Raw genomic sequence first — 17,446 nt, 5'->3', positions numbered from 1 at the left:
TCCGCTGCCTTTAATGTCTTCCATGCTAGAAGAATCGTGTTTTCATCTTTTTTTCTCTCTCTCTAATATTGCATTTGAGATATCTTTAACGAATTCTACTTAGTAATTGTCACAGAAATTACAATAATAAGCATTTGGATCTTTAATGAGTGTATGATTATCTTTATAAGATAAATGATTTAAATTAAAGAAAATAAATGATTTCTGTGTAGCAATACATCATCGAATGTGCACTTCGGTACATGTATTTGTAGTGCGCAGTAATTTGATGAATGTACACTTCGGTACATGTATTTGTAGTGCGCAGTAATTTGATGAATCTGATCACGACTATTCCAGTAATACAATAACCGTGTATCAGGTGGTATATTACAAATCTTCTATGGTGGTACTAATTAACTAATAAGTTACAACACATGTAATTAGTTGTATTATGTTACTCATCGGATCTTCATTTGTCAAGACAAAAACGTCCCTGAATTAAACAATGAAAAGTAATACATCTTCATTCCCGTTGTAGTACAATACTAAATGAATTAAAGTGTACTTAGTAACATTTTATTTTTCATTGTAAATAAACAAAACATAATACATTATTCAGGAATGATTAACAACAATGATAATATAATACAATGCGAACAATAGGTAACATTAGCATGTAACTTAAAATAATCTACACTTTCAAAAAAAGTTTGTATAGATAAGTCGATTCTTTTGTTGAAAAGGAAAGTGTTTCCTGACGCAATCACTTGCATGATTTAATATTCATTTAAAAACAAATTTAGCTAATACATAGATAAAATTGATTAAATGTACTTCAATTTAATATATGTATTATTGAACCACTTTCAACCAATTTCCTGACTATTGCAGTATCAGCAAACCAAGAAATATTTTGTTGGTGTGTAATCTATCATACTCTGCTTATAGATCCTCATAGAGCATTGCAAAAATGTCCTTGTAGAGATGCTTTTATCAACACTTCATTTTAAAACAACATTATTAAGACAAAACATTCAGACATAGTTCCTTTTGTTGAATCATTTGAAAAATCTGAGTTTTGATATAAAATTTTCCAATAAGCAGTCAGTTTGAATCAATTAATCAATTTTGTCAAAATAAACCTCACAACATTGTGTATGGTTATGCATTTTTGCTGACAAGTCAATAATTCGAATTCATCTGTATTCATGCCACCTTCAATTTAACCCTTTTTGAGATTATTAACATATTTTAATATATAGCATGAATTTAAACCGACCAAGAAAAGTCTTCATCATAATATTGGACGTGCTTGTCATGGTATTTATATTCATATCTATGTATTTACATGTATATCCTGTCATAAGATCGTCTGCATTGCTGCGGTGTTCATCTCGATGGTTAATAATTCACTCGAAATGCTGATACTTAATAACGAGTATAAGTAATGTTTTGGACCTTTTGTAATTTGAATAACAGTTTTATAAAAATAAGAAGATGCGGTATAAATGCCAATGAGACAAATCTCCACTAGAGACCAAATGAGTATTTTGGTGTGTTCGGTGTAAACCTAGCACTTCATAACAAACTATATAAACAAGCCCGTAATAGACCCAATGCAAATATCTTATTTCAAAATAACAGTGGTTTAAAGCAAACGAAAACGTCTTTTCCTAGCTTTTCGACAAAACTGAAATGACACCCGATGTCGTTAAAGCATTAGTAACAATGAATAACATGAACACACAACTTCCACATAACATATAGTATGTATAGCTTTATAAAAGTGCGACAAAATTAAACGATGGCGGCATTACAAAATGGAAGACAATCATTAAAATTTGAAGGTTTCCCTGTCGATGGTGGCATTACAAAATGGAAGACTATCATTAAAATTTAAAGGTTTTCCTGTCGATGGTGGCATTACAAAATGGAAGACTATCATTAAAATTTGAATGTTTTCCTGTCGATAGTGGCATTACAAAATGGAAGACTATCATTAAAATTTGAAGGTTTCCCTGTCGATGGTGGCATTACAAAATGGAAGACTATCATTAAAATTTAAAGAGGACTCGAACATTCCCATTTGTAAAAATATCAAATGGTGTCGTCTCTAAAAAATGTTTGTGACTTAGTATTAATAACTGCATCAGCTTTGTTTATTGCTGCATTATCAAACATTACATTTTTATTTACTGTGAATAAACTGGTCATTGATACATGTGTTCCAAGATTGAAATATCATTTGCGCCAGACGCGCTTTTCGTCTACAAAAGACTCATCAGTGACGCTCAAATAAAAAAAAGTGATGTATATATTTATACCTATTTCTACCATGATATTTATTAGAAGTAGGAGTGGTATTTTTTTGGGTTTCTTACCGTTTATGATCAATTGTTCTTGTTATTCAAATACCATTATGGCATACAAAAGTGTGTGTCGCGTATTTCCAAAAACGAAATTCAATACATCGTAAGAACAAATTAATCAAAAAAAAAAAGATAAATTCCCGAAAGCCAGTGACAGTCGTTTTGCAAATTATTGATCATTGCGTAATGAAAAGGATGTGATCAGAATATTTTCACTTTCTTACTTTCTTATTTGAAATAATTTATATCAAATTTTCCGTGAAATATTGACAAATGGTTAGATGTTATTGATAGAACTGAGTACAATGGCATGATCTCTTAATTTAATAATCATAATTGTGATAGCACGTTTAGTGCAATTATAAAACTTCGGAGATGGCCATACGTGACTGAAATTAAAATGATAGAAAATAATAGTACATACTTTTAACGAAATAAGATGTTATTGAATAGTTCATACTTAAACGAAATTAGATATTATTAACATAGGGCTGCTGCTGTCAAAAACTAGGTTTTGTTTTAAAGTACAGACGTGTATTTGAATAAGTTCCTTTTCATATTTGAAATATATATTTCATAATATGAATATCGGTTCTGATATTAAGAATGAAAAAAAAACTGTAGATTGCACAAACGGATATAATTAAGAAATAATTCCTTCGTGTCATGCTCTATGCTCATTTTAACATGGGTAGGCATTATATTTGTCGATATTTTACACTGAGCGTTAGCGAGGTGTAAAATGTGGTCAAATATAATGCCTACCCATGTTAAAATGAGCATAGAGCATGACACGAAGGAACTATTTCGATTCAAATAGGACAAATACAGTACTTGTAAAGGTCGAAGCGTACGAAAATACCGTAAAAATGTTTGGCTTTTCCCGTTGCCTCCCCGAGGAGTCTGTGCATTACGTTTCATATTTGATAAGTTTAAAAACTATTGAGCAGGGTAAATATATGTTGTTTTATAAAAATATATGATAAAAGTGTATGCTAGCTGCTTAAATGTATACATTTGTAAGGATAACAATGGAAATAACATTAATATACACAGTAAGTTCGTGCGCATGTGTCAAACATATTTTTTATGCTCATTAGAACACGGTTTTGTTTACAAAGCGTCATAAGGATGTCATATTAAAATTTTAAAGAAAGGAGATATTCTGGTATTTATTTGATGAAAGAAAACATCATATTAAAAATCGTTTCTTGTGTAGAGATACATGTACTACGAATTATCAGTATAAATCCAACGACTTTGATCTGAACCCCTTATATTATTGTTGTTGTTGTTGCATCGCTTTTGCTCCTCCGGTATTTGTCTGACCCAATGTTCCGTTCTATTCCGTGTATTCACTTTCATTTTATTTAATTTGTCTATCAGTCCAGGGGTAATAGGTCTATGGTTAGGTGGATAAACTTTTATACTTTTGTGATATTTTGGAAAGTCCAGTGATGTTAAATTTTCAGCAATATCAATCTTATTGGCTTCACTAAAAGGGATTTCTTCATATTCCTCCTCGTGATTATTTATTTTTGCTGCCGAGCTGTAAATGTCTCTCATTATTTCGGGTAAACTAAATTTATTGCTGTTTGGTCTAGCTGAGCTAGCTGATGTCCGCCTTTCAACAGCGTCAATCGATTTCTTGCTGTTCAACGATGCCGGTCTTCGTTGTTCCACAAATAATGTCTTTTGGCGTTCAAAATTCTTAGGGGTGTTCTTATATTTGACACTAGGCAACCCTGGCTCTGATGGTTTTTCTCCTACAATGAAGGAATTGCTGCGATTGATCGTTGGCTGTCTAGAATATAAATATCCCATCAAATTCCGTCGAGCAACGTCCTTTTTACTTGCCATAAATATTTCATGTCCTCTGTTCGACATTTCGTTACTCGGTATGGAAGACAAATGTTCATCTTGCGGCATCTGGCTCGGACTTTTACCTTGTCTTATGACCGGTAGATGTCGCTTAGCACCATCATACAACCTTTTTTGTACCATATTGTTTCTGACGTTTTCGTCAATTATCTCCCCTCTTAACCTTTTGACATGCCTCTGTTGTCCGTAGTACATCGGTGTCTCTCATTGGTTATTCATTAAACTCTTTTGATCACTAATAAAGTGCCATGGTTTTCTTTGAAATAGTTATTTTTATCAATTCTTTTTGCAGTGATACGAACCAATATTTGTACGAAGTCAACTGCATTTGCAAACGTATTGATGTTACATATTGAAGTGTAATCACTCAAAACGACGATTTAATCTGCCATTACGAATAAATTTCACTATTTCCTTTCACGATATTGTATACAAGTTTTCTATGGAATGCACAAATTAACTAGAGTTGCATTTGCTTTACTGCACAATCTGAAATTCAAAAATAAATATTTTGAAATCATCTCGATTTTACAGTTCACCTATAAAACATCAACAACAAACCAAATGTAAATGTGTAAAGAATCTTACTTATTATAATGACCAGAATTAAACTATTTCGAGGTTTTATGAATATAAGCGTGGACACACATCAATATGGGAAGTTATAGTATTAGAGTTTGGTATTCTATGTTGTTTCTTTATTTTTATAGTTATGGTATATCTAAGTATATTTCACAAAAAAAATAACTTGGATTGTACATTGGTTGTGCCCCGGCACCAGATATTTTTCTGAGCTTTTCTGTCATTCACATATGATTTTATGTTGAACTGTGATCAATGGTGACTGCCATCTTAGATTTTCAGATTAAAAAGCTTAAATCTGATATTGGCTATTAAAGTAAAGTGCAGGGTTTGGCAATTCCATTTGTGGTTACTTTCCATTTTGGCAAGTGCATGTCATGATATATACAACTGCAAAATAACTCTAAAAAGATGAAAGCAACAAGGATTAAGGAAACTGAAAAACATGTTGGTTTACCAAACTGCTTTACGTTTGACTCAACAAGGGTGGATATTTTATTTTGTTTGAACTTCGATATATTTTTTTAGGTTTTTGTTCTGTCTCGACGCGGTCAAACAGTGAGACTTATGTGTGCTGTTTCCAGCAGCGGCGTTAGTGTTGTCAACAGTGGGGATACAACATTTTAATTCTAGTTTCTATGAGTTGTGTATAAGTTTGTGATTATGTCAATTTAAGGGGAACCCCTAGTGTTAAGTACATAATAGTATGCACTGATCTAAAGTAGCTCTTTAAATATGAAAGACACAAGGAATTAGGAAACGGCAAAACATTGAGGTTTCAAAACTGAAATGTTTTGAATCTGACTTAACAAAAATAGACACTTTGGTTTTTTTCTGAATTTTGTATATATTCTATGTTTTTATATCGGCTTGACGAAGTGAACAGAGTGATTATTTGGCCTTCCCCCTTTTATTGGTCTTTTGACTTAACAGCTAAAGAAGAACCACGAATGGTGCATTTCACGTTAAGTCAATAATATATGGTATGCAGTAATATTAGAATCTCATTTCGATGGAGATTATATGGCGCTGAACCCGCATTAGGGTTCATCAATTTTGAAACTTTTGCATATATATATAGATATCAGAAATTGTGGTATGTTTTATAAATTTTATAAAATATTTTATTATTTTAACTTAATAAACAGGTTATATCAGCGATTTTTTTCTCGGAAGCGGAATATTGTAAATATCTTGTTTTTTAAATGATAAAATATTGATAATTAAGAGTTTAACTATATGCCTTAGCTCTGCCCAAAGTCGCAATTAAATTTAACATGAGTAAACAGCATATACAATCTTAATATGACAAATTACTAGTTGTACTGTTTATGACTGACAATATATTATGAAATTCCATTGCAAATACTACCAGTACTCACGTTTATTGACCCAAAGATAATATATTTTCTTAAATACATGTAATGTGTGATTCAAAGATCATATATTTTCAATAAATATATGAACTCTGGGTTTTTACAATACTGAAAAATCAAACTTTAATAAGAGCAATATTTTATCGGCAAATTTGCAGTTATTCTTATACGTATATTTAGAACTCGGAGAAATATTATATAGTTGAAGGATAGTTGCCTTTAGGGTTGTTAATTATTTAAGAAAACTTCTATCTGCTTCATTTACTGATGAATCGAAAGATTACCCTTTTAAATTTTTAAACGGTACAGTATTTTGATAATTGTTCAATATTTGTAACTGGCCTTGTACGAATGAAAGCTTTTCACTGTAACGTATTTAACTATTTCAATGTTTTCAATGCGACCATTTTCAAATACAAATGCATACAATTGAAAAAGATATTAAATAATTTGGTCTTTTAAGTATGTTGAGAAATTGGAATCGACATTGACAACAGATAAGCTCACAATTTAAATCGGGCTAATCAGGACTGAAATTTATTTCTCGATAACATGAAAGATCATGAAATGAGCTTTAATCTGTCAATTTGTCCCATTTTGTCTGTTTATTTACATACACGTTTAATTTATACGAAACAAAATACGAATACGAAAATGGTACTTGTATACTATATAAACAAACATGTTTTCTTCTTTGAAAATACAAATATGTTAAGTTATCAGTGCAAACATTCAAAAAGGTATAATTAAGTTACTAGTAAACAAATTAGAAAAGTTCTGGTAAAAGTCGTATTGAGTGTTTGTTAAATGAACTACTGAAATTATGAATTGACAAACAAACTAAACATATAGTTATGACACGAACTATAATATAAACAATCTTTTTGACAATAGACTCAATAACTAATGATTTGTATATTTGTTATCGCTGGATGTGTACACATTCAATTCATTCAATATTTGAGAAGCGTATTTTGTTTATTCAAGTCCCATCAAATTTTCTATTTTAAACTGGTCTTAAGATTTTAACGAAATATTATATACGTGATGTGTATTTTCCACAAAATATTTATACCGAACTAATATAAATAATATTAGGCATATTTCTATTTAAATGGTGGTATGAATAAAAGAATCTGTCAGGCTTTTTAGCGTATACATGCATATTAATATTCTATGATGTTTTAAATTTCAATGAAATTCAAAGACACTTTTCTTTTCCTCGGTAAAATATGAATAGTGTTGGGTTAAGTATTCAGAGTTAACATCGATTTCATATTCCACTTTTATATTTGAATTATAGTTGCAGATATTTAAACAAGGTGCAAAAAAAACATCCCTTTGGCTAATTTTGTCGTTGAGTTGCTGTCTCATTACATATAACCACTTCTTGTTTATTCACATTTATATACAAAATGTACTTTCCCTTTTCAATCCATGGGCAACATTCTTACACATATAAGAGATAACAATAAATAAAGTTTATCGGTTTTAAAAACTCGTTATTCCTTTTTGAATATATGAAACAAGAGACAAAAAAGGGCGAGGGAATCCCGTGAACTCCGTACAATACAAATAAATATAATAAAATAGCATGTTTATTTTTTCCACATGTTCGAGAAGTAATAAAATCATTATGATCGAAACTGGTGAACCAATAGTAATATTTGCACGTAATATTGAAAACTTAATTGATTTAAATATAAATATCAATAAAATTCTTTTTAAATTTTCTTTATGAGTAGTTGTAATAATGTTTGATAGATCGTTAGTTAAAACACACTGATAAATTCACTTACCTTATACATACATAAAATGTACAACGAACATGTGTAAATCTCAAAGTGTCATGATTTGACAGATACTTATGATCACCTAGCTATTATCATTAAACTGTGCGATTGTTTGTAATTCGGGGATATAATTTTCATTTAAAACAAACTAAAATCCTATTTGAAAACGAGAGAAAACTAAGAGATAAAAGTAAAGGTATTCAACCATGTGTGTCGTGGTGGTTTAAATCAGATCAGTTGTGACACAACGTTCTGTCGGTATCTGTTGAGTATTGTGATCGATATATGAGGCTCTAAAATCTATATAAGTCTTAAAATCACCACATAAACTTAGTAATTCGTTATTGTGTCTCATGTCAAATTGTCTTCAACGTCGTCATTTTATCGTTCTTTATATAATTTGTCATACATTTGGCTTTTGTTAATTTAGATCAGTTTCACATAGCTCTAATAGTTTCTTTAACAACTGACTTATGAATATCCGGGGATTCCCTCTTGTGGTAACATGAGGAAGAATAAGGCCCAATTAGCCGTACCTAGACGATTTGTCTGCACAAAATTTTTATTATCTAGGCTTCCTTTCTAAAAAGAAGATGTGGTATGATTGCCAACGATACAACTCTTTACCAGAGACCAAATGACTCAGAAATGTATAGGCCACCGTTATGTCTTCAATAATGAGCAAAGCCAATATCACATGTCAGTTATAAATGGCCCCGAAAAAACAATTGAAACGAGAAAACTAATATACAAAATCATGAACGAAAAACAAATATGTAACACAGCAACAAATGACAACCGTTTTGTTTTCTGAATTTGTCGTGGTGAAACTAGTTTGTTGTCGCCAAACCCTCTCCTAATCTGGAAAAAATGGTGCATCGGCACAACGCAAAATCAAACTTAATTATACAAAAAAAAACGGAAATACAAATATATGAAACAATTATAAACGATAACCGGCTCTTGACTTGGGACAGTCGCTTACTTCTAGGTTTTTAGGACACCTAATGGTAAACTGAAATGTCGTATTTCTAAACACCCCCGGACACCTAAGGGTAAACTGAAATGTCGTATTTCTAAACACCCCCGGACACCTAATGGTAAACTAAAAGCCTCAGCATTAAACAGTTTTTATTTTCTTTGAGTGTTCACTAAAAGTATCGAAAATTATCTATTGTCTTTTAGATAAAAATTAGGGCTTTATTGTTATGTTTGTCCTTCGATTCAAAATTTTACAGACATTTTGATGTATTTCATACAAATATTTTTCCGATAATCTTTCTTGTTTACCATTAATACCCATTAAATAATACACAGTAGGAATGGTGGGTTTTAACACCTTTCGGAATAAACACATGACATAGTCAAAATCTCTTTGTTCATACTGTGCTATAAACTGGATAAAAGAAAATATGAAAATTACGAACACTACTACATGTTGTTTTTTCATTTTACTTTGTCCAATAAATATTGGCACACCTGCCTTCAACTGAAAAAAAATGTCTCCATGCCATTTGGTCACTTGTGAAGAGTTGTATGGATTGGCAATCATTCCACATCTTCTTTTATATATTATTTATAATATACAACTCGTCTAAACATCAACCCAACAATGTAAGATCTGTAAATTTGCTTTCGCAAATTTTTGGTTCTTCCCTCGCCGGAATTCGAACCCATGCTACTGTGATATCGTGACACCAATCGCCTGCACTGCAGCCGTCCCGCTAGACCACACGACCACCTGGGCTCTCAAATTAAAAGAGCTCTAGGTGGGCATGTGTTACCTTTCCACGTCAGTTTTAATCTAGCGGCGTACTACAGTACATGATATATAAGGCATGAAGATGTTATTGTTACAGATCAGCTAAATTATCTATAGTAAATATATACACAATGAGACAACCCAACGCCAAAAATAAACCAATGGACACCCTGAGTACAGCATACAGTTTTTTAACGCTATACAGCTGTCTACACAATTTGTCGTATACTTCATACTTCATATTTCTATTAAACAATATTTTATTAAAATAAAATTGAACAGAATTAAATCAACATCCGACCACTGTAAGGAGGAAGCTTGTAGTTAAATGAAATAAATGTAAAAGTCAATAAATCTGTTTAGTCCGAAACTTTTTAAAATATTGCATTGATAAGTGTTACACGGACTCTGTTTCTATATAAAGACGTATATTCAAAATTATTGTAAACACAAAACTAAAACTATGAGCAGTGAAACAGCAAACCTACGACACAGAAAACCCACAAATTAATTTTACTGCCAACAACTAAATACAACTGTGTATACCTTTGCTAAAATCTAAATCGTCACGAGTATATATATATATATGTTGTGTACAAGTTGCGATTTTGTACAGGTAATAAAATGTACAAAAATATTGTACATGTTATAACTTGTATAATGCAAAAATAAAAGTTATAACACGTACAAAAGTACCTCATACATGTTATAATCTGTACAAAATATTGCTTAAAAATGGGTTTAACTTGTACAAAATTTAACATGAATCTTAATGATGTAAAATATACATTTAAGTTCACCAATGCATAAAGAACTAGGCCAGAACGTGGGTTTTTCTGTAAGGGACAATGATCACAAAGTTTTAGAAATGTATGCTTCATGATTTATGTTGGCAAAATGTGTTTTCATGTAATTGTATGTTTCATGCAGTCCATCATGGCTTTAATAAGTGTGAAACTATTCAATAAAAGTTTGCATTTCCTTAATGACAATAACATTCGATACTAGTGACTAAATTCATGCCTAATAATTTAAGAACGATGCCTTATAATTTTGGGTAATACTTCTCCCTCTCGTTTTATAGCATGCAAAGACTAACACAATGCCTTATATCCTACTCTGTAAAAGAGAGCTGAAATAGTTTTCATTGGATCATGTTTCATTATGGACCATGCTTCATTATCAATATCTTTGGATCTACCTGATTTCACTCCCGGTTTTTAGTGGAGTTCGTGTTGTTTCCTAATTATTATTGATAACTGTTGATGTAAATGTCCTTTGGTTTTGTGAGTCTTTGTTTACTCCTTAGTTTTGATTTGTCTTCAACATTTTTGGCCTTCAGCCAAATGTAAATTTGTAACTTTAATTTTGTTTTATAACCTATAAGATCATTGCATGAGGCGAATGTCATTTTGATGTTTGAAATATATATCCTCTACTTTGAAAGCATATATTTGTGGCCTTTGCATGTTGTCTGCTCCATGGGCGGGTTGTTGTCTTTTAGACACATACCCCCTTTTTGATTTCCAATTTTATTTGTAGACACATCTATCCTGTCTATCTTTTTATGTCTTTTAGGGGCAATCCCCAGTATAATCTCACGCGAATATCTAAGACATACTCTACAACTGCTGAAATTGCAATAGCTAGACAAGCTTTAAATATTATATTAAACCAATTTAATAATAAATTTTAAGTAAATAAAATAATTGTTCTTATAGTAAAATCATAATTATGTTATTATATTTGTCGTACGTGTTTGGGTTAATAAGTTACCCATTTCACTGTGCATGTCATGTTGTGTTTCTGGGGCAACTTTCATTGGGCAATTTCTAGAACTAAGTTTGGAAAGTCAAACATTAAAAGCATCAACATTGAAAATGTCATAAAGTTTTTCAATATGAAACTAGAATTAAATGTTAAGGTTGCTGTCAATCGTTTTTATTTTTTCTTATCTATAAAAATGTAAAATATCGCTATAACTAGATCTTTTTCATTACATACGATGCACTACATGCACACCAAACGTGTAATGGATTGCATATTCGTGAATGTATCATTTCAGCTTATACTATTTTACATTTTATAGAACTAAACTGATTCTTTAAATTTGGAAAGCAAAACTTGATTTTTATTAATTATACATAACAAGATATGATTTAACCTTGACTGAATTGTTTAACGCAATATTATGTTGGAAAGTTTAACATATTATTTACAATTGGTAAACAAGTTACAGAGATTAGCGTGTTGGACCCCCTCATAACCCTCACATATGCATATATCAATATCACAGTAAGCCTTTTAATAGCTAATAATATATCATTCTTCGGTTGTAAAATTTCAATTCACCCAAGTTATAGAAATCAAAATTAGATCAGCTTTAATTTCTTTGTGAAATCGTATAAATTTCTGTACTTTGAATGTACTGAAATCTCACTTATTTCTTTATTTGGCAGGTTTCATAACATTAGGAATGCATGATTAACATATTTTAAAATTAGTTTTTGTGTCAGTCGTTTTATTGAAAAATATCAATCAGATATTATAACTAAAATAGAATTATATTAACACGAAAAAAGAATGATATGGTGTGTCAATGAGAAGACTTTTCACAAGAAAGCAATGGATAAAGTTGTAAGCCACTATATGTTACCACACAGCATAAAACCCATCAACTAGTGTAAGTTATTAAAGGCTCGATCATATCAACATGTGAAATAATTCAAAGAAGAAAACATGTAAAACAAACAAAGCATAACCACTGAATTCCCGCCTCATGACTTGCGAGATAGACACATATAAATGCACCCGGGGTTATACATGTTTGTGGGTGCCCAATAACATTTACATGGTTGTAACAGCACAACATAAGAACAAAACTGTAACAGTTGGAAAGAATTTGACTGACCAGATGGGCGTCAGGCACAAAATCATGAAATTTAATGATGAAACTTGAACAAGTAATTGCTGTCGGCAGTTATTTCCTGCGGTCCTGATAGAAAAGCATAATTCTTATAAATTGTATTTGGATGATAACATAGTACCATAATTTACAAAAAATCGCACGACAGCCTTAACTGTTCAAACTTGAGCAATGATTCTGTTGAACCTATATGAAGTACGTAGTTATCACCAGTAGTAGATCTGATAGCAAATAAGGCAAAAACAAACCTTTAAAATGACAAATACTCAAACAAAAGTATACAAAACACTGCATAAACATTTGAAACTCCCTCTCTAAATAAAATTGTGATGTGAAATCGTGATGATAAATTTCAATTGACTTCAAAAATATACATTTGCACATTATTAACTGGGCTTACTTCTGTGTAGATTCCTGCGACCTGTCCAAATACATAATAGAATTTAAATCCATTAGAACAGAAAGTGACGACGCTATTGGTACAGTTAACCTCATGAGTAGTCAAGGTCGTTGAAAAAACCTATGAACCTGGTTTTATTGCTAGCTTAAGCTCCCACTTGTATAACTGTAACAGTTGTTTATAGTTTTGTTTTCTTGAAATTGCTATACATATAGGTGGAGTATATGTCATTATTATTTGGTATCAAATCAATTCATTTCACGACAAATGTTTCACTTTATAACATTGAGAATAGAATTTGGAATGCGTCATACAGACAACAACCCGATCAAAGAAATATAAAAGAACCCACGGCCTAAGTCTTCAACAGAGTAAGAAAATCATACACTAAGAGGTGGGCTTTAGCTGGCCCCTAAACCAAATTATGTACTTATTCAGAGAAAAAAGGTGTTAGACTTAACTCAGAAACATATAAATGAACCAAAATTAAAAACACACATGACAAAACCAACAAGATCAGAGGTTCCTTCCCCTGTACCTCTAGCCACTGAAGACTAAACGAATATGCAAACTCTTTTTTTTTAAACATACAGCATCACGCACAGTTAAACACTCAGTTTAAAAGAAGTCCAAGTTCGATGTTAGAATAGGCAACAGAAACAGCCTGGTTACGTAAATTGAGCTTTTCAAATAGGAGTTCACTGGTTTTTTTTTACTATTTAAAGAAATCAGGAACCAATATTCCGATGTTTGTAAGGACAATTATGTAGTTTAGGTATCCAATACAGTGATGGAAGAACCTCTTCATCTTTGGTTGAAATCTCAAAGGAACATAGAACATACCTATGATTAATAAATGCACCAGTAGTATACCGGTGTTCGAAATTCATAAATCTATAGAGAAATAAAAAATCCGGGTTACAAAATAAAACTTAGGGAAACGCACCAAAGACGTTAATGTCATGAGTTTTACACACAAAAACGATGTTGTTTGGGGTTTTATATGCGGGGACAACAACATATTTGTCATGGAGTTAGGATAAGTGTTGTTCAACATTTGGGTCTTTAAAGATTGACGTACGGGGCATTGATAGACCCATTCAGTTTCCTAATTCTGATTTGTATCAACGACCTCACTGCCTTAATCCATTCAAATTTCAAATTGGTTTTTAACACTACCAATACTTATATCACAGCCATTTTTCTCATGTTTTTGAGTTGCCTCTTTTTGTACTAATTCAATTAGTTGATTATGTTAGTTGTAAGTCTTGTTTTTGATGCAGTCTTGTTTTTGTTGCCAGTCTTGTTTTTGTTGCCTTAATGAATTGCTTTTTTCAAAAGATTTATCCTCGTCCGTCTATATGTAATCAAAATTGGGAGGAAGAATAAAGGAAGACATTTCCGCATTTTATCTGTCAACCCAACCAATCGTGTGACCAATTCTCACTTCGTTCGTAGTGATCGTTTTATAAAAGTTTACCTTTCGGTAACATTTAAAAAACAAAAGGGACTCAATACACAAACCCCGAGAAAAAACAAGAATCTAACAGGAATGAACTACATTTTGAAATATAATATAAATAAAACTTGCTATTATTAGCTGTTTTGACTATATCCTCTTTGTAAATCACACTGAAATAATGTATCCGAATAGATTCTGATAGACACTTTTGATTTTAATTCAAAGTTTGAAACACCACAATAACTAATAACGGCATCCATTTCTTCGTTTTTTCATTACGAATAAAATTTCATCACTTTATCCATTTTGAAACACAAATTCATTCGTATTTTATTTGGGCTTTTTAACTTTTTTGGATTCGAGCGTCACTGATCAGTCTTTTGCAGACGAAACGCGCGTCTGGCGTATATACTTACGCATACCCTGAGTCTTATTCTTCATGTAGCAATACATGTTGTTTACCTTTAGCTGTACTTTTTATGTCTATTTTTTAAAGTTAAGCTTCTGTTTATAGGGACCAACATGTAGGATATATTAAAATGTAAAAGAAGTTCATTCACAAAACAATTTTCATACTTAATGAAAAAAACAACTTTGCTTACTTTTTGTTTCGTTTTACCTTTTTCGACGTGTTAAACAATGTTTTAATTAAAATATAAGCATCTAACAGTCCATTCTGTAAATTATTGAACATATTTAAGATATCCAATGCAAAGTCATCCGTTTTTTGTTTCTTCACAAATATGGAACTATGCAAAGTCATGATAGTTATGTACATATAATAACATTTCCTCAATGAATAATGAGATATAACTGACATTTTTGTGGATAATAGCAAACCAACAAAAATATGGTCTAGACAGAACAATAACCAAAACAGATAAATACAAAATCTGTGGACGCTTGAAGTTTTGTATGACCAGACATGGTGAACATGTCTTTAGCCGTCACTAAACAGACAACCCCTTCCTCTGTGCAGATTTTATTTCCATGTAATCGATAATAAAGAGTCAAATTATATTCAAATCTCCCCTGATGGAAACGTCAAAAAAGACCACGTTAAAAAAATTATGAAAGTCTACTGTTACACGAAAACAGATCTTCAAAAATCCAGAATTACCATTGGGAAACAAAGGACATGAATAAATCTTAAGATCTGGAATATTCCATGGAAAGAACATTAGAATCCAAATCTTGATAAAGAAATCCGATTTTCGAAAAGGCAAACCACCAAACAACACGACATTACCAGTTACGGATAAGATAGAATCAGTGACGGTCATGTTAAATATTGAAAGGGACAATTAAACCACAACATGCTCCATAAATAGGACAACATATAACAAAATCATTTGATTTCAAGAACATATTTTTGCTTTAGTTTCATTTGGATGAAGTTAAATCGAGCTATGAATATACTGTACGCTTCGATAATAAGGTTTATGGACAGATTGTAGCTCTTCTTATGATGCTCACAAGGAAACTTTTAAACCAAGAGTTCCAATTCGTAAAGATAAAATCATTCCTTCGTTAATTTTATGCACGACATCACGAGTTGATTGACCGTTATGGAATAAACTTTTCACAGATGATATTTGATATGTTCCTTACATAGTAACAACAATCCACTCCCCTTTTCACCACGAATTTGATCTACCGAATTAGACCATTTACCGGGTTTGTAATATCCTGTCATGTAATGTTGTCATTTTATTGCTATATTTAACATTGCCATAGAAGTGGGAGGTTTGGCTAGCCACAAAATCAGGTCCAATCCACCATTGTTTCTTAAATGTCCTGAACATTGCCTTTATATATCATATCTCGTTTCTGTCTGTGCTGCATTCTAGTGTTTCTGTTGTGTCGTTGTTCTCCTCTTATATTTGATGTGTTTCCCTCAGTTTTAGTTTGTTACACGAATTTGTTTTTTTATTCAATCAATTTATGAATTTCGAACATCTGTATAATACTGTTACCTTTATTTGTAATAGCATGAGCAACACGAAGGTCGCCACATGTGGAGTAGGATCTACTTACCACTTCAGCAGCATCTTAGATCACACCAAGTTATTGGTGGGTTTCGTGTTGCTTCGTCTTTAGTTTTCTATGTTGTGTCTTTTGTACTATTTATTTGTGTGTTTGTCTTTTTCTTTTTTAGCCATGACGTTGTCATTTTATTTTCAATCTGTAGAATTGACTGTCCCTCTGGTATCTTTTGCCCCTCTGTTATGGTCGACTATTGCGGCCCATGACTATTTTTATACTGTTTAGGATCACAGTTTATAGCCGAAACTAATAATAACCCTGTTTAATCTTGTTTGATATATTCAACAACACTTACAATTACCTTGATAGTAATATTTTTTCTTAAATTTTCTTGATTTAGAACGCACACAGGAAACTTTATCATTCACAAAGTCAAGACTTTCAAGAGACTTTGTAATGATTTGGTGCAGTGCGTTATTTTTTTCTCCATAGAAGTGTTTCATTCATTACATGATTAAGCCTAAGATCCGAATGTATGTATTAAAATATATTACAGTATGATTCAGGGTGACAATTATGTCCGCGGCTAATTGAAATATAATCTATATATAAGTGCTTTGACTGTCACTTCCGTGTACATGTAAACTAACTAAACTGATTACATGACTTCATTATGTCTTTCTTGACATTGCTTAGATTGCAAATCTCTAGGTAGTATACTTACAATATAAAGTATGACATTCAATTAATCTTGAAAGGAAATTAAAAATTTGAGGATTAAAATAGTTTATGAAATAACATACGAAGTGTTCGCATGTGTATCAGTATACTTGTAAACACCTTGTCAAATAAGATTAAAAGGTCCAATTGGTTTAATATTTGTTTTGTTTTTATCATCAACGCAATTGACATTTGCAGGAAAACGTA

General features: G+C 31.5%; 1 protein-coding gene across 1 annotated transcript; it reads right to left on the bottom strand.

Moving 5' to 3' along the window:
* Positions 1-544: 544 nt before the first annotated feature.
* Positions 545-8,264, bottom strand: LOC134716261 (uncharacterized). Its single transcript, XM_063579143.1, has 2 exons — positions 7,990-8,264; positions 545-4,721 (listed from the first exon to the last, which is right to left on the bottom strand). Exon 2 carries the CDS (start codon positions 4,425-4,427, stop codon positions 3,582-3,584), a length of 846 nt encoding a protein of 281 aa, XP_063435213.1. The 5' UTR covers positions 4,428-4,721; positions 7,990-8,264; the 3' UTR covers positions 545-3,581.
* Positions 8,265-17,446: the final 9,182 nt, after the last annotated feature.

Source organism: Mytilus trossulus, chromosome 4 (genome assembly GCF_036588685.1).
Source record: "Mytilus trossulus isolate FHL-02 chromosome 4, PNRI_Mtr1.1.1.hap1, whole genome shotgun sequence".
Lineage (NCBI taxonomy): Eukaryota > Metazoa > Mollusca > Bivalvia > Mytilida > Mytilidae > Mytilus > Mytilus trossulus.
This window is presented reverse-complemented; position numbering and strand designations above follow the sequence as displayed.

Bases quoted from the DNA above. Each gene is read 5' to 3' on its own strand.
- LOC134716261 (XM_063579143.1), bottom strand. From the start codon at position 4,427: ATGTACTACGGACAACAGAGGCATGTCAAAAGGTTAAGAGGGGAGATA.